At 42.8% G+C, this 24,159-nt stretch overlaps 1 protein-coding gene across 2 annotated transcripts in view; it reads left to right on the plus strand.

Annotated features, from left to right (window-relative positions):
- The window catches only part of lingo2 (leucine rich repeat and Ig domain containing 2), a 262,000-nt gene extending 245,581 nt beyond the window's left edge, over window positions 1-16,419 (plus strand). Inside the window, exons 1-2 of one of the 2 annotated variants that reach the window (XM_041186410.1) lie at window positions 3,331-3,462; window positions 14,566-16,419. In XM_041186410.1, the coding sequence (XP_041042344.1) occupies window positions 14,578-16,419 (1,842 nt within the window). In that variant the 5' untranslated portion in view covers window positions 3,331-3,462; window positions 14,566-14,577. Of the gene's footprint in view, window positions 1-3,330; window positions 3,463-14,565 lie in introns of those variants that run through there. The other variant, XM_041186409.1, reaches the window with a different exon arrangement.
- Window positions 16,420-24,159: the final 7,740 nt, after the last annotated feature.

A 24,159-nucleotide genomic window follows, 5' to 3' on the forward strand; every position in this document is an offset into this window, starting at 1 on the left:
AGTTTAAATATGGTGCCCTGCGTGAGGAAGCAGCAAGATAACAGTGTGAAGGGCAAATCTGAGGCCACCTGCCAGCAAGATGGCATGTTTGCTATGGTTGCTTAATTAATGAAGTGGGCATGGGGTGATATGGCACGAAAACCCGCCATAGCAGCCAGCGGGTAAAATGACTTGTTTTTCCACCAGCTTCCACACTTAGGGCAAATCTGGGATGATTCCTCTCAATGTATCCACATTGATGACAGATTTTTGTAACGTAGTTACTGGTAGTTTATCAAGTAACATATAGGATCCTGGACTTTATAAATAGAGAGAGGAAGGCTAATAGAATGTTATTATTTATTATGGGAGGAATTGATTACAAGAGTAGGGAGGTTATGTTTCAATTATACAGGGCACTGGTAAAACCATATCTGGAGTATTGTATACAGTACTGGTCTCCTTATTTAATGAAAGATATAAATGTATTAGAAGCAGTTCAGAGAAGGTTTACTAGACTAATACCAGGAATGGCCGGTTTGTCTTATGAGGAAAGGCTGGGCAGGTTAGAGTTTAGAAGAGTAAGAGGCGACTTGATTAAAACATATAAGATCCTGAGGGGTCTTGACAGAGTGGGTGTGGAGAGGATGTTTTCTCTTCTGGGAAAATCAAGAATTAGGGTCACGATTTAAAGATAAAGGATCGTTCATTTAAGACAGAGATGAGGATTTTCTTTCTCTCAGAGAGAGAGTCAGTGAGGCAGTGGAAAGAGAGTCTTTGAATATTAGTAAGGCAGAGCTAGATATAATCTTGATAAACAAGGGGTTGAGTTTATTGGAGGTAGGCAGGAACGTAGAGTGGAGGTTACAATCAGATCAGCCATGATCTTATTGAATGGTGGAGCAGGCTCAACAGGCCGAGTGGCCCACTCCTGCTCCTAATTTGTATGTTCATATGAGTCATGGGGCCGGATTTTTATGTCTCCATCCACGTTGGAACAGAGGGGGGAGGGGCGGAATTTTAAAATGGTGGGCGAGACCTGCTTCTGGGATTCCCGCCACCCCCCATCACCCCCCCTCCGCCCTCCCTCCATTCCCAGCATGTGGGATTTTTAAGGGCGCGGGATAAAGATATTAAAATATGGAAAGTGAGCCCACATGCAACAATCATGGTCTTGCATACTTCCTTATAGTGGTGGGCATTTCTGACCCTTATTTCTGTGGAGTTAGTTCCTTCCCGGTAGAAGATGTGGTTCATGGTACCTCATGAATCATTGTCTGGATTAGGGAAACATTCAAAAGGTGTTGACAATTTCATTTCATAATATCATGGTGTATGATAAATTAAGTATCCTCTTACACTGTGTAATGATAGGGTTTTGTTTAGAAAATGTAGGTGACCATTAAATTAACCAGCATTGTGAAAGTGTTCAGATGCATTAGAGTTGAACATTCAATGGATAAAGTACTCTCCGGCATTCAACAGTGTTGAGATTCAGATTGTTATTATAAAATGCATGAGTCCTGTCCGTTGTGGATTCTGGGTGAGTGGGCATTGGGTATGGAAGGGGAATGGAGGTGGGTGCGAGGTGAGGGATTTTGAGGGGTGAAGGCTCAGGTGTCTAACACTCATATACAGAACTGGCCAATGTCCCAGTGAATGGAGGCTGGCTCTTTAACCTGCTTGTTTTGGTGCAACCCTGCAAGATATTGGGGCAGGAAAGCACCATTCCACTCATTAAGATGTCAACACGGGTATGCACCTTATCCAGGTGTTGTCCACTTACATAGTTTAGGGCTTCCCCTTGCGGTTGGAGTGCTGACATTACAGAACTCTAAGTTTTTTTTAAATTTTGATTGTGCCTTTCAGACTCCAAAGATAGAGTGAAGAGGAAAGTCAGCCTCATGTTCATTACATTCACTTCCTGTTTGTTTTGTCAATAATGACTTCATCATATGAACTGGACTAGCCATATAAATACTGCGACTACAAGAGCAGGTCAGAGGCTAGGAATCCTGTGATGAGTAACTCACCTCCTGACTCTCCAAAGCCTGTCTACCATCTACAAGGCACAAGTCAGGAGTGTGATGGAATACCTTCCACTTGCCTGGATGAGTGCAGCTCCTACAGGACCAAGCAACTTGCTTGATTGGCACCCGATCCACAAACATTCACTCCATTCACCACCAACACACAGTGTGTACCATCTACAAGCTGCACTGCAGGAACTCACGAAGCCTTCTTAGACAGCATCTTCCAAACCCATGGCCAATGCCATCTAGAAGGACAAGGACAACAGACAGATGGGAATACCACCACCTGGAAGTTCCCCTCCAAGCCACTCACCATCCTGACTTGGAAACATATCACCGTTCCTTCACTGTCACTGGGTTAAAAAGTTGGAACATCCTCCCTAACAGCACTGTGGGTGCACCTACACTACAAGGGCTGCAGCTCACTGCTACCTTCTCAATGGCTGTTAGGGATGGACAATAAATGCTGAAGTTGACGAAGCCTCGGACTAATACTTGAATAGGGATCCTCAACATCATTTAATTTCTCCTAAAGAAAGCACTTAAACGCCTGAATATCTTAAAGTCAGACCAGTGTGGCAAAAGAATGTAACTTGCTTTGACAGTTAATGTTGAATTAATAATTAATTGCGTGATTTAGCTGACTTGTGTTTTACAAGATGATAAATACATTGTTATTAAACACCAGGCAGAAGCAAAGCAACTCGATGAGAATGTTTATGACAAACAACAGCAGGGACAGCAGCTGTTTCAAAAGTACAGATTAATTTATTGCAGATTTGAAAAGGTAACTTTTAATATAAATCAGAAGCTGCCTGGCAAGAATGGACATAAGGGATTTTTGTGACAAGAGATAAGCCAAAAGTGTCTGCTGCTATGGCAGCAGGACACACAATGTGAAAAAAACATTAAAATGTTGTTGTTCCATCTGGATAAATGGATAGAATAGTTGGGGAGATACTCATGCAGTCACAGTTTGAAGGCTTACAAAGCACATGAGGCATGTCACTAAACCCCATGGAAGCTCTTCAGGGGAAAGGCAAGCTTCAAAAGCAGTTTATGTGGAGAGTGGATGTTTATGTTTCAGCTAGGATTGGCAACACTCTTGGATAGTACTGCAGCCTCCAGGAATTAATGATGGATCTCGAGAACACTGCTGCGAGCAATCAGAGTGCTAAATCAGTAGAGGCCTTGAAAAAATTGTCTTGCTATTTACTTTAAATACTTTTGTTTTTGCATATGATATTCAAGGTGACTGAAAAACAAGACTGTTTGACCAACAACTGAATAATAAAGAGCATGTTTGTTCCCCAATTGGTGTCGGCAGACAGTATCGGGTGACCGGTGGCTGGAGTGTGGGGGCAGGATGCTTAGAGGTCGAAGTCAGATGGTGAAACATCCTGGAATACATGCAACCTGAGTTGGCAACCCTCATTTCAGGAAAAAAAAAGTGGGTTTCCCAGAAAGTTAGCAGAAGCATACTGCATCACCTGTGTTGTAACTGTGTTTTGTATGTACCAGGAGAAGATTTCCTGGATGGCAGACTTTACTTCTGTTGCAACAGGAGCATTAGCAATATATCCTTTTAGTGCTGGAGGTTGACCAACTGTGCACAGACCAGGGATTAATTCTGGGGTCTCTCTGATGTGTGCGATTTAGTACCGTACAACAGCCTGGCATCTATCAAATAAGCCTTTTGTGGGAGCATGACTGAATGTGTGCTTTCTTTATTGTTTAATTTTTCAGTGAGGAATAGGACACTTTCTATTTTGAACACCCACTACCAAAATTGAGAAATCCTAGACCAATCTTAGCTGAGTTAGACATAGGATAAAGTGATCTTTTTAGTGTACCCCAGCATTGCCTCAGATGAGTCTCCCCTGCTGCACCACTTTCCAACTGTCATACTCAACATTTTGACGTCTTTCTGTGAGGTAGACGTTAATGACAGAAATGGAAATAGCCTTGTGTCTATTAACCACTAAACTGTGACAACTGAAGGAATTTCATTTATATCCTGTTGGGCCCTTACTGCCAGTTGACAGCAAATTGTTTCCTGTGAGTCTGACTCCTTTCCTTTAAAACCCACATTACTGTCAAGAAGTAATTTATTTGATGTATCAATCACAGTTGGTGATGAGATTACATCACATTAATGATTGCACCTTTGCTCATTGGAATACGTGTAATCACGGAGAAGCATTTTAGTTTGAGGACCGATTCCTCTGCTTTCCTAATTTTTCTTCTCGGTCCTCCGCTTGTTGACAGGGACCCAGATCTCCTGGTCTCCGTATCCTTAGAGACCGACCTAAAATCCAAGATGCGCCTCTGGACCCTGTGGAAGTCTTGATGCACTGATCTCCATGGGAGTTGCCCGGGAGGTCTCAACTTCCAAATGGCAATTCCCCTGCACCCCGGCACAGAGTCGGAGACCTTGGACAGCTCCTGGATACTTACTAGGATAGTTACCCAGGAAACATTAGATGGATTAAAATCTAGGGCAGGATTTTTAGGTCATGGGTGGCTGTGAATGGCACGGCCAGGGAATGGACCGCCACCCACGATTGTCCCTCGCCCTCGATTTCATGCCGGCTGGCCAATTAACAGCCAGTGTGAAAGACACACTGAAAGGCTCAGCGGTCCCGGGTTGGGAGCCAGGAGTAGGGCGAACGCTGAAGTCAGCACAGGCACGGGCAAGCGGAGAAGGCAGAGAGCTGCCTCAGGGAGCTAAAGAATTTAACTTCAATAGAAGCAGATTTAAAAATATGGAAAAAAAATGTCCACGCATCAGAATGATGTCACCTGAACCTTTGCTGAAATTTGTGTCCAAACGTTTTTATCTTTTTTTAAATTAATCTCGGAAATCTCATCCTGCTCTTAGATAAGGTTTCCTCAAAAATGCATAGGGCCGCCTGGTCGATTCGTCTGCCCGCCAACCGTAATGTTGGACAGGCAGCGAAAAATCCCTGCCAATTGAAACTGTAATGGCCTTAATAGGCCTCTTAATTATCAGTGGACGTGCTGCCGAATCTCACGTCCGCCCACCGACTGAAATATTGTGCAAGTGTGTGAAGACGTTGGGACGCTCGCCCCAAATCATCGCGCATTACTTTATGCCAGATCAGGTCGGGCGCACACCCGCCCACAGCGCATAAAATTTTGCCCCTACTGTAATTCCTAGGTAACTAGAGAACTGACCCTCCCAATTATTCACATTGACCCCCTGACTGCCTCCCACTGTTCCCCTGACTACCCCTTGATCTCTTGACCACCCACCCTGACCCAACCCGACAACCCCCCTGACTACGCCCAACCCCATGTGACTACCCCCCAACTCAAACAGACTACCCCTCCTGAACATGCTAGCCTCTAACACCCCCCAGCCACCCCCTGACCTGACCAGATTGCCGTTCTTTGGAAGACCTGGGCCAGGGTTGCAGGTGACTTGCTGCTGGATCTAAGAACATAGGAAGAGAGGAACAGAAAAGGGCCTTTCAGACCCTTGACCTTATTGCGCCTTTCAAGTTTATTTTATTTGTTCATGGGATGTGGGTGCCATTTGCTAGGCCAGCATTTATTGCCCATCCCTAACTGCCCTTGAGAAACTGGTGATAATCTGCCTCCTTGAACTGTTGCAGTCCATGTGGTGTAGGTCCACCCACAGCGCTGTTAAGGAGGGAGTTCCAGGATTTTGATCCAGCGACAGTGAAGGGATAGTAAGGAAGGGCAGAATTTTGCCCTTGTCGGGCAGGCTCGGCCGGTGTGGGCAGGCACGGTCAGGAAGCCGACTGCCACCCATGATTGGGGCTGGACCGTGATTTCACGCTGGCGAGCCAATTGAAGCCCGCCCAGCATGAAACACGAGTGGCAGCGTTCAGAGCTGCCTGTTTTGGTGGTGGGGGAAGGAGGGCGAGTGGGGAACCTTGCGCATGCTCTTTGGAAAAGCTCCCTGAGGCACAGAGCTGCCTCAGGGAGATGAACAGTTCTGTAAAACAAAATTAAAGAGTTTTTAATTGTTAAAATTCACGTCCCCTCATATAACTCTGTCGGGACGGTCTCCCGACGTCATCGCGTGTCATTTTGTGCTTGAGCGGGTCGGGTGCACGCCCGCCTGCCAAGGTGAAAATTCTGCCCATAATTTCAAATCAGGATGGTGCATGGCTTGGAGAGGAACTTGCAGGTGGTGCCTTCCCACACATCTGCTGCCTTTGTCCTTCTCGGTGGCACAGGTCACGTGGTTGGAAAGTACTCAAAGTGGCCTTGGTGAGTTGCTGCAGTGCACCTTGTAGATGGTACACCACTGTGCATCAGTGGTGGAGGGAATGAATGTTTATGGTGTTGAACCTCTGGAGTATTGATGACAAGTTGATAGTTTTCCACCATACTCCTGAACTTGTGCCTTGTAGATGGTGAACAGGCTTTGGGAAATCAAGAATGAGTTCCTTGCTGCAGAATTCCTGGCCTCTGACCTGCTCTTGTAGCCACATTATTTATTTATTAGATTGTGGTTGTTCTGTCTCTTGATGCCATCTACTCGTCTTGGATCTGCAACCCTTAATAATCTTGCTCAATAAAAATCTATCTCGGTTATGAAGGCGTGGAGATCCATATTCTCCTTACCCTGAATACCCAGACTCTTACATTAATGTTATTCTGCATTGTTCTCCACTCTCCACATGCAGCAGCAATCTCCAGATCAGCTGTTAAGAAATGTTTGAGAGTAGCTGAGGATTCATGCTCAGTGAATTATCCCTCCCTCTCTGTTGGCAGGTGTCTAGCCTCCCTTAGTAACCTTGGAGGTAAAGGCCACATTGTTCAGGCCAAAAGCTCAGCTAAAACAGTACTTGCACATCATCGTTCCATTATACGGCACTCTTGAGCCAGTGTAATGTCCTTAAATTTAAAAAAAGGTAAAAGGCTTTGTTTCTGCAAAAATTCAATTTTTTACTCTGTTTAATGAGATATGCTCTAGGTATTTCTGTGGCTTAGAAATGTTACACTATATTGAATAGAGCTTCCCAAAATGGGGTATTTAAGTGAGATAGGAAGCTTAGAATACAAATGCATTCCTCAGCACCTTTCATACTCTGTGTGAAGTGAAGTGACTGGCAGATTTGCAAAGCCGTCTTCATTTTAAAATAACCTTATCTTTGGTATGCTTCCATAAGTCAATCTATCACTGCATTATTCTATATAATTGTCATAGGCACTTCATATTCACCAAACCTCAGAAGTCAGGCATCACCGACTAAATGAGTTCTACCCATGGTTCAGGCAGCAATGTAGAGTCAAACCTCTCTATCAGCCGCTCAAGAACCATACCAAAAGAACAATGAAGAGGGGGCACTTTGCATACATGTTACCGAGGTCAATGGCTACGAGTTGTATTACACTGGGGGCTTTGAGGTCATAAAGTGTCTAGAATTTTTCAAGTGCTGACAGACCAGCATTTTCTGTTTTTATTTCTGGTTTTTAGTATCAGCAATATTTCCGTTTTATCTCCATGCCAGCAGTAGTGCTATTTTGATAAATAATTAATACTTGCTACTAAATGTTTCATTCCACATATGCTTGAACATAAGGCAATCCTTATATACAGGGATCCACCAATACCACATTGGAGTGATTTGGGTTTGCTTTTACTGCTTAATCTTCAAACAGCAGAAGATTTAAATTCCCTATCAGCTAGGAAGCTGGAGTTATAATTTAATCCACAGCGGAGTATTCGATTTTCTAAGGTGCAAAGAATGGAATGTAATGAATATAGAACGAACAAGCTTGCACTTGTCTGGTGGAATCTTATCAACCCTGGAAAGGCGGGGTTGGAGACAGAGGCAAAAATTAGAAACAAAAATGTGTTGGGTCAGCTCCCTGATGCATTCCCTGCTCTGAGCAAGAGGCAGGATAGAAGTGGCATGGCTGTCCATTCGTCAGTGATGGGCAGGCAGTTACGCTAATTTACGCGCAATTTGCAGCAGTTGAACAGGGAGTCAGGCGATCTTGTGAATATAGCACGGACTCTGTCAACCCGCTGTGTCAACCCCACCTGTAGGTGAGAGGAGGAAACCTCACACTGGGGGTGAGGCTTCAGAGCCTCCTTAATGTTCAGGCTGTGAAGAAGCTCAGTGGCAGCAAATAGCAAGGTTGCTGTCGGTACATGTCGCAGCTGAAATAGTGAAGACAACTGTCTCCTCTGGCTCTATTCACTCACCTATCAGGTGCTCCACAACCAATTTGCCACTGTTTTGCCCATTGACTTAATGGGCAGGATTTTTGGTCTGGTAGGCAGGTGACATCGGCAGGCCCAGGAGCAGCCAGGGAATGGAATGCCGACTGCGATCGGCCCCTGATTGTGATTTCATGCTGCCTGGCCAGTTAATGGCTAGCCTGTGTGAAAGGCACGCTGAAACACTCAGCATTGCCAGAGTGGGGGCGGGAGGAGGGCAGGCGCTGATGTAAGCTTAGACGTGGGGGATCGTGGTATGAAAGCTCCCTGAAGGCAGGGAGCTGCCCCAGGGAGCTGAAAAATTTAAAAGCAATGAATAAAGAGTTAAAAATCCAGAAAAAAGTGTCCACACATCAGAATCAGTCACTTGAACATCAAGATGGTGAAAATTCTGTTCAAACATTTTTATTTTTTAAAATTAATAACGGAAACCTCGTCCCGCCCTTGGATGAGGTTTTATCGAAAATGCAAAGTTCACCTGGAAGATTCACCGGTCCGCCAACCATAAGGTTGGACAGACCACAAAAGATCGGAGCCAACTGGATGCGCAGGGTAACTTTGGGACGCTCGAGCGGGTCGGGCGTGTGCCCACATGCTGAGCTAAAAATTCTGCTCAATCCATTAATAGCTGCTTGCAATTTTATGTTTTTAGCTATACTGCTGAAAAGGCATATTTTGGTGTCATCAGTGAACTTGGATCAGTGGCTTTCTGTCCCATCATCTATTTTGCTGATAAATATGGTGGCTCGTCAAAGCCCCAACTCAGATCCTTCCAGAAAACCGCTAGTCATAACCTGCCAATTAAAATACCTACCCATCATCCCTGTTCCCTCCTGCTGCTCAGCCAACTTCCTAACCAGGCCAATAATTTGCCTTCAATTCTATGAGCCTATGTACTCAGTTTTATTTTCTTCCTGTAGCTTTATTTGCCAGATGTATTTGCCTAACCTTCCTAAAGTTCAAAAGCAACTCAACTCCACCTCTAAAGTGATTCCAAGCCACGACATACCCACCCAAAAATTACTGTTCTTTCTGAGTTTGAAAAAAACGGAGTTTATGGTTAAGAACATAGAAGCATCTGTGTAGATCATGCAGTTAAATGTGTCTTGGCTTGTCCTTCAAGCATTGGAAACAATTCAAAAATACATGATTTGTATTGAGTGAGGCGAGGATTTAATTCTGACTGTAGATGGGTACTAACCTCCATGGGAGGAACTTACGCCATCTAACAACCCAAAAAACATGGCCAACAGTTGAGAAAACCAAGGAGCGATTGTCCTTCACTGAACTGCACCCCCTCCCGTGCTCCCCCCCACTTCACCCATTGCTCACTCCACCGTCAATACTGGTAAGAGGTCAGGGCAAAGGTCTGGTGGATTTCCTTCTGCTCCTTTTTCTGCACCATGATGCCAGGAAAGGCCTGAACAGAAGAGGCAGTCGGGGTATTGTGAGAGCAGATGGTAGCAGGAATGAACTGTTTTTGAATCCATGTGGGGAAATGTTTCAATTCTTCTTCTTCCATCAACCATTCCACTTGCATCTTATATTCAAAAGCAAAATACTGCAGATGCTGGTAATCTGAAATAAAAAGAGAAAATGGTGGAACTACTTAGCAGGTCAGGCAGCATCTGTGGAGAGAGAAAAACAGTGTTAACATTTCAGGTCAATGATGACCCTTCAACAGAACTGACCAGATTTTTTTGCTGAGTCATGGAGATTCCGTAGACCTTTAAAGATGGCAGGCGGGACCCTGATCTGGAAGTCCCGACACCATTTTCAACAGGAGAAAGGTGGAGGAGTGTGACTCACACACAAGAAACCCAAACTCAGCAGGGCCATTTAAATGCAGTACTTAGTTCAAATAGACCGCATTTTTGCTGCGGCAAAGGCCCTAACCTCCAATGTGGAAGTTACAAGCATTTAAAGTAGCCGTAAGAGCCATTTAAGGGTGAATAAGGTCTGTAGAGCTATAAAGCTGTGAAATAATTTAAATTTCCAGCCCTTTAAACATTATAAAAGAAGCCTGTTTGTGTCAGTGAGAGGTAAAAAAAAATTCAAACTGTTAAGTTCTCTAAATCCCCATCCCTTTGTTTTTTTTAAAAGTAGGCTGCCTGGGTCAGTGAGAGTTGGTAAAAATCTGGCCTAGCAGTTACATTAACTGTGTGTTGATAATGCCCCATTGCCCCGAGGGCTATCATTATGTTACTATTAATGTTGGCTGGTTTACACAGCCTCTGATTATCTCAGTAGGAGATCCTCAGCTCACAGTTTGATTACCAACTCAAAGAGATTATTAAAGGATTAGATGTATTTGACGAGGGTTATAAATACAAATCTGTTTGCTTTTAAAGTATTACATCCTTGAGCAGATTTAAATGTCTTGAATGGGCTTTCAGGAATGGATGTTTTTTAACCATAGCATATAGATATTCAGATCATTATTTTGTTTCATCTCAACATGGCTCCTGACATGTGCCCATGGGTGAGTTGGCACGGAGGATGTAAGGGCAAAAGGGCATGATTGGGGAACATGGGTTGGCATGAATTACCTATAAGTTGGCATGGGAGTTATAAGGGGCCAAGGAGGTGGCTGGGGGACATGGTTTGGCAATAAGTTGACATGAGGCATGGAGGTGGCATGGGGAATGGATGTAACATGAGAGGGTGTGAGGTTTCAGGGCAAAAGGGCCTAAAATTTAACAAAAGAACTGGGACAAAGTCCCAGAAAACCGAGGTAGGCCTTTGAAACCGCAGCACTCTGATGTGCGTGCGAGGGCGACGGGTCCAAATTTATCCCAAATCCCACGCCAGCCACTACCCTGGAGTGAAGATCCTGCCACCCTGGGGGATTTCTCCCAAGATGGGTGTTGAAAGCTGAGAAATTTCTCAACTTGCGCCACCTGCCTCAGGATTGAAAATCCGGGCTAATTACTCTGTTTCTCTCATCAGGTGCTGCCTGACGTGCTGAGCGTTTCCAGCATTTTCTGCCAATTATGTTTCATTTGGCTCATTCAAAGCCAATGAAAAATTTGTACGTGGAACATTTTGAGGGCTATATCACCCTTTGAAATTCACCCCTCGCTCACCCTGCCCCCCCCCCTCCCCCCCCCGCTCCATACCCCTCCCCCAACCATATATTTTGCTGCAGCACCATTATAGTTACTTTCCTCATTGGGGTAAATGGGTAGATTCCCACTGATGAATGTATAGAATTAATCCTGTAAAGCTAACAGTCTAAATGTGATAGAGGAATCTAGGGGTACCAATGCGTAAATCGTTAAAAGTAGCAATTAGTCATTTGGTGGTACAGAACTTGAGTATTGCTTAAAAAAAAGTGACAGGTTGAAGCTTTTCATCTTGCACTCATCAGGACACGTCACAAGAATACCAATTTAAGGGAGAAACAACAATTTATACTGAATGTAAAGAGTGCTGATTGGTTGAGGCATTATCATGGAGAATGCACCAGTGATGGTGACTGAAAGTTAACTGCCAATCATTAATCCAGGCAGTTTGACCCTGTTTGGTCAAGGCATTGCAATATAAATTGTTGATTTCCCTTTAAATGATATTCTTGCCAATTGTCCTGATGAGTGCAAGTTGAAAAGCTTCAACAAAGAAGCAATGCAGGCTACCAAGGCAATTAAACATACAGACATAGCACTGGAGTTTATTTCTGGAGCACTAGTATTGGAAAGTAGAGAAAACAACACTTGAAGTATCATGCACATTTCTGGCCACCACATAATAAAAATAGATTTTTTTTTCAAAAAAGTTGCAATGTCTGAACGTATTCCTATTTCCTATATGGAAGCTATAGAATTTTACGACCCCTCCCACCAGCAGGATTTTCCGGTCCTGCTGAAATCGATGGACTTTTGAATGGCTCACCGCATTTTATGGTCCTGGCTCCTCTGCACCAGGTCCATAAAATTCCGCCCCGTGAGAGGGAAAAGAATGGGAGGATACGTTGATAGGGTTAAATGAAATATGGTGAGTGGAAAATTGCATAGAGCAAAAACACAAGCATGGACCACTTGGGCCGAATGGCCTGTTTCTGTTCTGTAAATTCTGTACAATTCTATGTTGGAAGAGATTTTCAGGTCACGATAGGAACTGTAGGCCAAAGGCTTACCCCAACTCACATCAGACAAGTAACTCAAGTGTGTGAGAAAAATCCACTCCGTACGTCCATTGATGACTTTTTAAAAATCTATTTAATTTTAGCTTTGTAGCATAGATACCTAATTTTTATTGCATACATGTTATGCTATTTAAATGAATATCTACATTAGGTAGTGTCATTAATCAGTGCTAATTAGAAGTTCACAGCTTGACCTTTTTTTTTGTAATTTAACTGTGAAGAAGTAATTGCTTTTGGAACATTATTATTGGATAAATAAGCCTAGATCTAATTCTGGATTAGCTGCACAGAGGTCACAAGTTCAGATCACACCATAGCAAGTGATGAAATTGAATTCAGTTCAATAAACCAGGTGACTAGCAGCAGAAAAAATATACTACTGGATTGAATCAACAGTCTCACCGATGTGCTTCAGGGAAGAGAACTTGCCACTTGGCCTGGTGTATTTTGACTCGAGTACCATGCAAATCAGTTGATCCCTAATGGCCTACGGGGAAGTAAGAATGGTTAATAAATGGATTTCCAGCATCCGCAGTTTTTTTGTTTTTATCTCTACGGTTAATAAATACTGCCTTGATGTTCCCAAGCTACTTCTCTGCGGTAGCAGATGTTAATTGACATTCCAAGCCAAGAACTGCTGCATACATTTTCTGTTCCTTTAAGTTGCATCTGTGTGAATTAAGCTTGTGTAATAAATTTAACTGATCACTTAGCCTGAATGACATCTTTAACATTGTGGTTTGGCTTTAACATGACAAGCAAAACAGAAGATAGTTGTGAAAAATTCATGTGCAATTCAGGCGTGATGTGATTATATCAAAGGGATAAGTGTAATCCTATAACAAACTAATCATAGGTGACATAAGTCTATCAATGGAAATCACAAAAAGGAAAGAAAATGTATCAATAAGTTTTTGCACCATTCAGAAAAGGAAAGTAGTTTTCAATTCTTCTAACTGTTGTTAAAATGGGATGGTTCTGTACACTTTTAAGGTCACTTATAAATTTGGGTCAGCATTCAGTCCTATCTCAGCTTCATTGATGTTAGCCAGTTCTGAGGGATTGACTACATTCCCCCTTATTTACTTGCGTGCTAGAGTCAGACCTGCAACAATAATACCAGCTTGTGACCTGCACTGGATCCCTGTATTTCATCATTTTTTCTGAAGGTGGATTTTGTTAATCCATGATGAGAAAAGATTTGCCTTGAATTGTTTAATTCTATGCTTCTATTTCTCTAGGCTGATAAGTGTACAAAAGGCAATGGGATCAAGCTGGGTAAATGGAGTTGAAATACAGATCAGTCGTGGTCTAACCAAATACAGAACAGGCCTGAAGGGCTGAATGGTCTATTCCAGTCCCGATATTCCAAGCCCAAGTTGGGATGCAGGTCCGGAATCAGACAGAAGGTGGTCAACATGATCATCAGAAGTTGCTTTCCTCTCTGGCTATGCATTTAGTGCTTCATTATCTTTTTTGAGCACATTGTAATTGCTCACCCATTGTGATTTCTACCTGTGAAAAGGAGAGTAGATGAGACAGAAGCCTTCTTGATGCAGAGAAAGAATCCTTCAGAACAGCACGGTGCACAGCAAATCAGGCAGGAAAGGACCAAAACTGTAGGGAGAGGTGGTTCCATCTTAGTCCATGGGACACAGTGCTGAAAAGTTATCCTGTTTAAGTAAGATGACCCACCAAAGAAGAGCAACACTGCAATTTTCTTAGCTTTATAACATCACGTAAAGAGAAGTTTTACCAATGGCCCTAAATGGATCTGATCACATTTTTTGCTTTGTGCATGCATATTACTGTGGATAAAGTCTTAATGGGTTGAATTAAGTCATGTCTCCTCTTGTGTTAAGACAAAGAAGTTGAAAAAGTGTTAAGATGTGAAAAGACACAGAGATCCAGTCCAAATCACAGGAAAGGTTCATTATTAAACTGCTTTTGTCCTGCTATTGTACAAGTAGTTCTTGTGACTCAGCTCCCGTGAATGAAGGAAACTCAGATAGCTTATGGCAGAGATTGATGTCACTGAACTGACAAGGTATTGACTGCAGACCCATATTTGTATTGTTCAAAAACTGCATCAAAATCATTCCCATGTTGTTAACAACCATATATTGTCTATTGTTTAAATAACTAAAGCTTTTTTTTTTATTCTTGTCTCCCCTCTGCCACAGGCCCTTGACAGAATGGTGGATTGCATCAGCAAAGTCATGCTTCACGCTGCCATCTCATGTTGGCAGCCATTTCTGGGCCTGGCTCTGATCATTGTTCTCACTGGGTCTACAATGGGATGTCCAGCTCGGTGTGAATGTGCTGCACAGAGCAAATCCGTCACCTGCCATCGCAAACGCTTGACTGTGATCCCTGAGGGCATTCCTATTGAGACCAAAATTTTGGACCTAAGCAAGAATAAGCTAAAGAACATCAATCCGGATGAGTTTGCATCATATACCTTACTGGAAGTAATAGATCTTAGTGAAAATATAATAACAATCGTGGAACCTGGATCTTTTAGTAATCTTTTTAACTTGCGCTCCCTACGCCTGAGAAGTAACCGTCTAAAACTCATTCCCCTTGGCGTTTTTACTGGATTGTCTAACTTGACAATGTTGGACATCAGCGAGAATAAAATAGTCATTTTGCTGGACTACACCTTTCAGGATTTACGCAACTTAAAGTCTCTTGAAGTGGGGGATAATGATTTGGTTTATATTTCACACCGAGCCTTCAGCGGACTGCTTGCACTTGAGCAGCTAACCCTTGAGAAATGCAACCTTACAGCAGTGCCAACAGAAGCACTGTCTCACCTTCACAGTCTCACTCGCCTCCGGCTATGTCACCTCCACATCAATGCCATCCACGCATATTCCTTTAAAAAGCTGTACCGATTGAAACACCTGGAGATTGATCACTGGCCTCTGCTGGATGTATTACCTGCCAACAGCTTGCATGGTCTCAACCTCACCTCCCTGTCCATCACCAACACAAACCTATCTGCAATACCCAATGGGGCATTCAAGCATCTAATTTACCTTGTATACCTGAATCTGTCCTACAACCCCATCAGCACTGTCGAATCTGGCATGCTGCAGGACTTGATACGTCTTCAAGAGCTGCACCTGGTTAGGGCGCAGTTGCTCACCATCGAGCCCCGCTCCTTTAAAGGGCTGCATGCCTTGCGGGTCCTGAACGTGTCACATAACCTCTTGGACACTCTGGAGGAGAGCGCATTCCAAACAGTGAGAAACCTCCAAGTGCTCTGTATAGACCATAACCCATTGGCGTGCGACTGTCGGCTGCTGTGGATACTGCAAAGGAGGAAGGTGCTGAGGTTTTCAGAAGAGCAGCCAATGTGTGCCTCACCAGAGAGCATCAAAGGAAAATGGTTTCAAGATTTCAATGATCTTTACCTGCCCAGCTACTTTACCTGCCAAAAACCCCAAATACGAGACAAAAGTCCACAGCACGTGGTGGTTGATGAAGGCCAGGTGGCCCAATTCAATTGCCGTGCTGATGGTGACCCTCTCCCGATTATCTCCTGGCAGTCTCCACGAAGGAGGCTAATCACCCTCAAGTCAAATGGGAGGGCGACAGTACTGGGAGATGGAACACTGGAACTCAAGTTTACCCAGGTTCAGGATAGCGGAGTCTACATTTGTATCGCGGGTAACGCGGCTGGGAATGATACCTTCTCAGTGACGTTGCTTGTGAAGGGACTTTCTGAGAATCTGCATGGGAACAGGAGCTCTCTATACATGACCGATTTAAATGACACCCACTCCAATGGGACGCATGTGTACATGACAGTTGCACTGGACCTCAAGACTATATTGGTGTCCACGGCCATGGGCTGCTTCACGTTCCTTGGCGTGGTGTTGTTCTGTTTCCTGCTCCTCTTTGTGTGGAGCCGGGGGAAGGGCAAGCACAAGAACAACATCGATATTGAATACATTCCTCGCAAGTCTAATGGAGCTACAGCTGACACTGAGCAAGGAGGCACGCGGAGGTTCAACATGAAGATGATATAAAACCAATAGTGGAAGGCTGTACTTTTCAAAATAAAAGAAACCTTTAAGCTGTCTGCTCATTGTGGGGCTAAATCTTCCCTTAGGTAACGCTCCCTGGAACGTCACACAGCCAGGGAGCTGGTAGCCACTGATGGTACAAAAATATGGTTTATCATGGAAAGTGGGGATTTGTAATTGCTTTCATGATGCCTGTGCCTTGAATTTAAATGGAGGAAGTGCCAGTGAACACTGGGCTTCTTTCTCTTAATTTGGTTTAAATGACAGCCCCTGTTGCACATCTCTGATTACTAATCTCACTGGTGAACTGTTTGGTTGAGTGAAAGGAAAGGTCATTCAACATTTTGTTTAAAACTCTACCAGTCCAGAAGAATTGGAAAGCGGAGGTCTTCACTAAAGGATCAGTGGATTTCCACATGGAAAACTTATTGTCGATGAACCCTCATACAAGTGCAGATTGTATTGCAAAATACTGAGGGGATTGATGGGTCGGGGGTGGGGTGGTGGGGTGGGGAAGAGATGATCACAGATGAATGGAGGGAGAGAGGGAGGGTGTAGGGCTGTTCTTTTTAATGGAAGTCTTTTTTTTAAGCAATATGAACGGAGTGTTTCTTGGTGTACAAGACATGCCAGCATTGGGTTTGGGCAGAAGAAGCAATGCTGAAGTTTAGGCCTAAAATATATGCTTTGTATACTTTCAAGTTCATAAGGCTATCATACAATGACAATGTTTCAACGTGAAAAGTTAACTTCAATGTCAAATCTAAATGCAAAATAAAATTCAAAAATTAGTAACAGAAATTTTAAAAAATTGGAATTTGAGATATATATATATATACATATATATATGTTGATCTATTTTCTGCATTGATTTTGGGCACAAATCATGTGGAATAAAGTCTATGCTTGTATGATGGAAGTGCCCAAATGAAAAAGTCACAACATAATTCCAAAATAGTAGGTATCTCGATAACCCAATGGTTCTACTATCTGCAAGCTCAAGCCCCCGCCTCTGGAGGGATAGGTTTCTTCCCTGATTCCATATGATTGGATGGCATCGGGTTTGTCTTTGATTGTCCCCCTTGGTCAATGATAGTCTGCCAAAACTCACTGCTCATGATGCATAGAAAGAATGGTCAACTGGAAAAGTTATGGAAAGCTTGTTAGCACCCATTGAATCTTATCTCAGTGCTTCAGTGTCATGAAGGGATGAGGGGACATTGAGAAGAAAGCAGGCAGTGAAGCTTGGCAAATGTGGGCCATTGAGTTGTTCTAACATTAACAGTATATGTTTCATGCATTTCCAATTACATTTGAACCCAAACTCAACAAGCCTGAGGACCATATTCAATATTCTCTTATATATGTTTTATATTCTTTTAGCTGTCCCATCAGCTAAATTATGATTGTGACTGGAAAGGGATCTTTCGAATTCACCTCCCAGGATGTAATTTTAATTTAATTAAACTTAATTAATTAATTTAAAATAATCCAAAATCTACCTCCTGGTAATGTAGAAATAGGGAAGTAGATTGAAAAAATCCATATTTAACTGACTGGAAACATGTTGGTGATGAGGTGTGTCCTTCCAGGCTGGAAGCAACCATCAGCCTAAAATAAGAAACAAGAATCAATTTTCATTGATGTTTGCTAAAAGCAAGGAGTTAAGAAACAATCGCTGAATTTTAAACAGGCAATACAAGGGGGAAAAAAAAAACATTAATTAATTTATTGATAGATCAAATATTTTCTACATTTCCAGTGACCTTTGTGAATGGCCAAGCTGTAAAATTAATATCATGTTCTCTTGTCCCAGATTCCCCACAGGGAATGTTTAGATTTTCTAAAACATCATTCATATGCTGTTCAATTTAGGTGTAGAAAAGTTTACAACAAATGGGAATGAGCCTCTTGTAATTCATAGACAATAACACCAGATATACCTTTTTTAATGAAAGATACAGTTTCAACACCACACTCCGACTCCCATTCAAATTGCATGCCACTCATTACAGGGAAATGCACAGTGACTGGTGAAGCCTATTTGCTCATGTTGCATGCTTTCTAAATCTCTTTACTTTTGCATAAAAAAACAAAGCATTTCATCTCTCTTTCAGTTGTCCTTTCAGTAAGAAATTAAAAGGTTTTCACAGTGCAACACAAACTTGGAGCATTGCGTCCATGGTTGCTAACACGAAATTGAATCCCAATCACCAACTATCCGTGTATGCTTGCAGTTTCAATTTCCAGCCAAACCCAAATCATCACCCAGATGGGCTGCAAAGAACAGATGGACAGGTTCAGATCAGGAGAAATGGACAAGATGTTCATTAGCTGTCTCCGTCAAACTATCATCTGCAACCATAATCTAAAAGATACAGACAGAGAGAATAATGTGCCTATAAATGTGACAACGTTATAAAAATGTTATGGCTTTGAAGTATCATCTTACGATTTTTAGAGATTGAGGAGCCTCATAAATTGTGAATGGGTGTCTAAAGATATCATCTATCATGGACACAGAGGTGAACTGTAAGGAACCCTTAAGCTACATTCTTGCTGCTCCACTTCAGGTATATTTAGGATCACCCACCTGGTTTTTTGACTTCAAATCTACCTTTGTATTCTGTGTTTCTCCCCATTCTGCAAGCTACTGCCTCAAATGCACCCCTTCCTATCCTTTCATGATAGACCTGACTGCACCAATGCCTGTCATAATGAATTATCAAAAAATTAAAATTTATATTCCACTCATTGCACTAAACAAACTTGCAACTCCTCAAGTCAGCCCATTCAGGCCCCATTCAAGGAGATAAATCTGTAATTTTGATTTATGCCCCCACTGCAGGTGTGTGTGAGTTGTTACATTATTAGGGGGCATCTTTCTATGTCAGTGGTTCACATGGGAGCCAAAGGTCCTTTTGGCAGTCTTTGAAAAACAGAGAGTTCTTCCAATGCCTTGACCAGCACTCCTCCCCCAACCCAAAGATTAGCAACCCGCTTATGTTGACTGCTAGTTGTAGGATGTAGTGTGAAAAATGACTGTTATACTTGCATATCATACATCAGTTAGGCACTTCTAATCAAATCATTGTATGTGGCACAACTTGAGCAATGCTATATAAATCCAAAACCTTTTTGTTTTCAAGTTTATTTCTTGAAATCGGATATCCCATGGGCCTTCATAACTTTTCTTTAAATCATCTAAAAAATACATGCAAATAGGCAAGTGTTTGACTGTGTTTAAGTTGAAAGGACATGTAGCAGAATACTCTTGAAGGCAATTAGGGAGCAGCAAATACTGGTTTTGCCAGCGATGCTGACATCCATGAAAGAATACAACCAAAGAGGTCATCTCTACTGGAGGGATTACAAGCAACTAAGACAAAAAATGATGTAGCTCTCTGGCCATGCTTTTAATTTACAAACCCATTTTACGACGTTGTCTGACATTTCACCTGTTTTCATCCATTACAAGATGTGAGGTGAAATCATATTCTATATTGCGATAAAATTAATTCATAATGCAAGCCTCAGTATTGTGTCATGCTGGAAGTCCATTACTCCAGTGGGACATTCCAGAATTCAGCCAGTTGCCAAGGATTTGATTTATTTTGCATTATTCCAAGTTGGATTTAAGCTTTGCAAAGTTTACGCCACCTCCCTCACAGTTCCCTTGAACCCCCAAATATGCATTGTATTTGATTATATCATGGACTTGGAGTTTAGCTGAAGTTTAATACCAGGACGCTTTCACCAACTATTATAATGTAAAAAACATGACAGCCAATTTACACACAGCAAAGTCCCACGAACAACAATGTGATAGTTGCCAGATGTAGGTTGAGGGGTAAATATTGGTCACAATTCTAGGAAAAACTCCCCTGCTCTTCTCCTATATACTGCCAGTGGGATATGTCTCATGTCCACATGAGAGGGCAGATGAAGCCTCAGATTGACATCTGAGTGCTGCACTGAAGTGTTAGCCTGAATTATGTGTGCTGAGGTCTCTGGAGTGGGACTCAAACCCATAACCCCTTCTGACTCAGAGGAGAGAGCACCACCCACTGAGCTACAGCCGACACTTGAAATTGTAAACTTTCCTATTTTATAATTAGTTTTATAATTAGTGTGTAGCATGTATAAGCAACCATCCCCCACAATACGATAATAATTGAAATGGAATGCCATTCAGTCCAAAGACTTATTCAGACTTATTCAGGAGGCCTTTCATTCTACTTCTACACCCCTTATGATAATGAACAAAACAACTGATTTATAATGGGGTGAGTTGAGATGCCAAAGCAGCCCACTTGTTTGGCACACCATCCACCAACTTAAACATTCACTCCCTCTACCACTGACAAAAGATAGCAGCAATGAGTACAATATACAAGAAGCAGGGCAGCAGCTCACTAAGGCTTCTTAGCAACACCTTCCAAACCCACGGCCTCTATCACCTGGAAGGAAAAGGACAGCAGGTGCATGGGGACACTATCACCTGCATGTTCCCCTATAAGTCACACACCATTCTGACTTGGAACTGTATTGCCATTTCTTCGCTGTTGCTGGTCAAAATTCTTGAACTGCCTAACAGCAATGTGGGTGTACCTACACCACATGGACTGCAGCCAAGATGGCAGCTCACCACCACCTTCTCAAGGGCAATTGGAGATGGGCAATAGATGTTGGCCTAGCCAGTGATGCCCACATCCCATGAATGAATAAAAAATAAAGCTTTGAAGGCTCTAAGCTCAAGAAATCCTTCCATGAATCTCTCCACCACTCTCTCTTCCTTTAAGCTGTTCTCTAAAACCTACTTTTTTGACCAAGTTTTGGCAATCTGTCTTAATATCTCCTTTGTGATATGTTGTTTGATAACACTCCTGTAAAGTGCTTTGGGATGTTTTACACTGGTAAAGATGCTCTATAAACGCAAATATTTTTGACAAATAACTATGTTGGGCTAGTTTACATTAAACTATTTATATCCTGTAACAAAATAGCAAATTAAATTATTGCCTAAGCTGACGGTTTTGAAAAAACTGAGATTTTTTAAAAATTCAGTTACAGATGGCTACACTAACCTTTATTGCCCTTGAGAAGGTGGTTATGAGCTGCCTTCTTGAACCACTGCAGTTCCTGTACTGTAGGTACATCCACAGTGCTGTTAGGGAGGGAGTTCCAGGATTTTGACACAGCGACAGTGAAGGAACAGTTATATATTTCCAAGTTGGGATGGTGAGTGGCTTGGAGGGGAATTTCCAGGTGGTAGTGTTCCTGTGTACCTGCTCCCCTTGTCTTTTTAGATGGTAGTGGTTCTGGGTTTGGAAGGTGCTGCCTAAGGAGCCTTGGTGAGTTTCTGCAGTGCGTCTTTTAGATGGTACACACTGCTGCCACTGTGATGGAGGAAATGAATGTTTGTGGATCGGGTGCCAATCAAATGGGTTGCTTTGTCCTAGATGGTGTCAAGCTTCTTGTTGGAGTTGCACTCATCCAGGCAAGTGGAGAGTATTCCATCACATTCCTGATTTGTGCCTTGTAGATGATGGACACGCTGTGGGGAGTCAGGAGGGGAGTTACTCGCTGCAGCATTCTGGCCTGCTATTGTAGCCACAGTATTTATATGGCTAGTCCAGTTCAGTTTCTGGTCAATGGTAACCCGCAGATTGTTGATAGTGGAAGAATTGAGTGATGGTAATGCCATTGAATGTCATGGGGTGATGGTTAGATTCTCTCTTGTTGGGAATGGTCATTGCCTGGCACTTGTGTGGTGTGATTGTAATTTGTCACTTATTAGCCCAAGCCTGGTTATTGTCCGTGTTTTGTAGCATTTGAACATGGACTGCTTCAGTATCTGAGGAGTCATGAATGAAGCTAAATATTGTGCAATCATCAGTGAACATCCCCACTTCTGACCTTATGATGGAAGGAAGGTCATTGATGAAGTAGCTGAAGATGGTTGTGCCTAGGACACTACCTTGAGGAACTCGTGCAATGATGTCCTGGAGCTGAGATGATTGACCTCCAAAAACCACAATCACCTTCCTTTGTGCTAGATTTAACTCCAACCATTAGAGTTTTCCCCCAGACTCCCATTGACTCCAGTTTTGCTAGGGCTCCTTGATGCCACACTCAGTCAAATGCTGCCTTGATGTCAAGGGCAGTCACTCTCACCTCACCTATTGAACTCATCTTTTTTGTCCATGTTTGAACCAAGGCTGTAATGAGGTCAGAAGATGAGTGACCCTGATGGAACCCAAACTGAGCATCAGTAAGCAGGTTATTGCTAAACAAGTGCCACTTGATAGCACATTTGATGACTCCCTCCATCACTTTACTGATGATGAAGCATAAACTGTTGGGGCACTAATTGGCCTGGGTTGGTTTTGTCCTGCTTTTTATATACAGCACATACCTTGGCAATTTTCCACATTGCCGGGTAGCTGCCAGCACTGTAGCTCTACTGGAACAGCTTGGCTAGGGGCACGGCAAGTTCTGGAGCACAAGTCTTCAGTAGCATTGCCAGAATATTGTAAGGGCCCATAGCCTTTGCAGTATCCAGTTCCTTCAGCCGTTTCTTGATATCACGTGGAGTGAATGGAATTGGTTGAATTGACCTGTGATGCTGGGGACCCCTGGCAGAGTCTGTGATGGATCATCCACTCAGCACTTCTGGCTGACGATTGTTGTCCATGAACAACTTGAACTAAGTTGTTCCTGTTCTGCGTGAGCTGGGATTCTGCTATTGTCCCATTCTTTTTATTCGTCAATCTTCACAAATCAAGTGCCACTCTTGGTCAAGAATTTTGAAACCGCCTAGCCGGAATGCAGGCAATATAAAATGCTACTAGAACCATTGCAAGATTGTATTTATTCTCATATGAAAAAGGTACATGGATACACCAGTATTTCTTAGCTTGATACTGCTCACATGGAAGAAAATTTAATTATCTGTGTTTGAAATTTATGCCAACTAATGAATTTGAAACATGCATTTTCTTGGTGCCTCATATTAAAAACTAATCTGATAAGAAATTAGGCAAAGCAAACTTGGAAAAAAAATTTTAAAAATGGTTTTAAAATATTCTTGTATTCCTTTGTGGATTAATTAAAGTCTGAAAATTGACAAGAAGATCCAGGCGTGGAATATAATTCAGGTTTTCAAAATTTTGAGAGAAATAAATTGCTCTTCTATTGTACTTGGACTCAAGCTAGTGGCGTCAGCGCCCGCTGTCTTAGTTAAGTGCAGCCAGCCTTCAACCCAAAAGCAAGCTGGTTTGGTTAGTGTTAAGGCACATGTTAGGAGCTGGCACCAGTAGCATGGCTCTAGAGAATTATGTGAAGTTGGCACAACAAGAGAAGACAGAGGTTTAACACTGATAAGGCTAAAGTGAGATTAGGGATTGGAAGAACTGCCACCCTCAAGCACCTGCCTCACCCCATCCCTGCAGAGAGAACTGTTGAGAATGAGAAGTATCTCCTTGGTTGGGAAAATGATTAGAGAGAGACAGGCCCATGCTGAGAAGATGTTATACTTTGCTATGCTGCAGGTTGGATTGCTGTCACAGAACAGCAGGCCATAGATAAATAGGGGGAAAATGGGCTAGATAAGTGTGCTGAAATTTTGCCTGGTTGCAGTAGAGAATCAGGGAATTTGTACAATCAGGAGATTACATAGCTAACAGGGCAAAGTCCTCAATAGGGTAGATTGTACAAGATGTGATGAAAGAGGATGTGATG

This window comes from Carcharodon carcharias, chromosome 4 (assembly GCF_017639515.1).
Source record: "Carcharodon carcharias isolate sCarCar2 chromosome 4, sCarCar2.pri, whole genome shotgun sequence".
NCBI classification, from domain to species: domain Eukaryota; kingdom Metazoa; phylum Chordata; class Chondrichthyes; order Lamniformes; family Lamnidae; genus Carcharodon; species Carcharodon carcharias.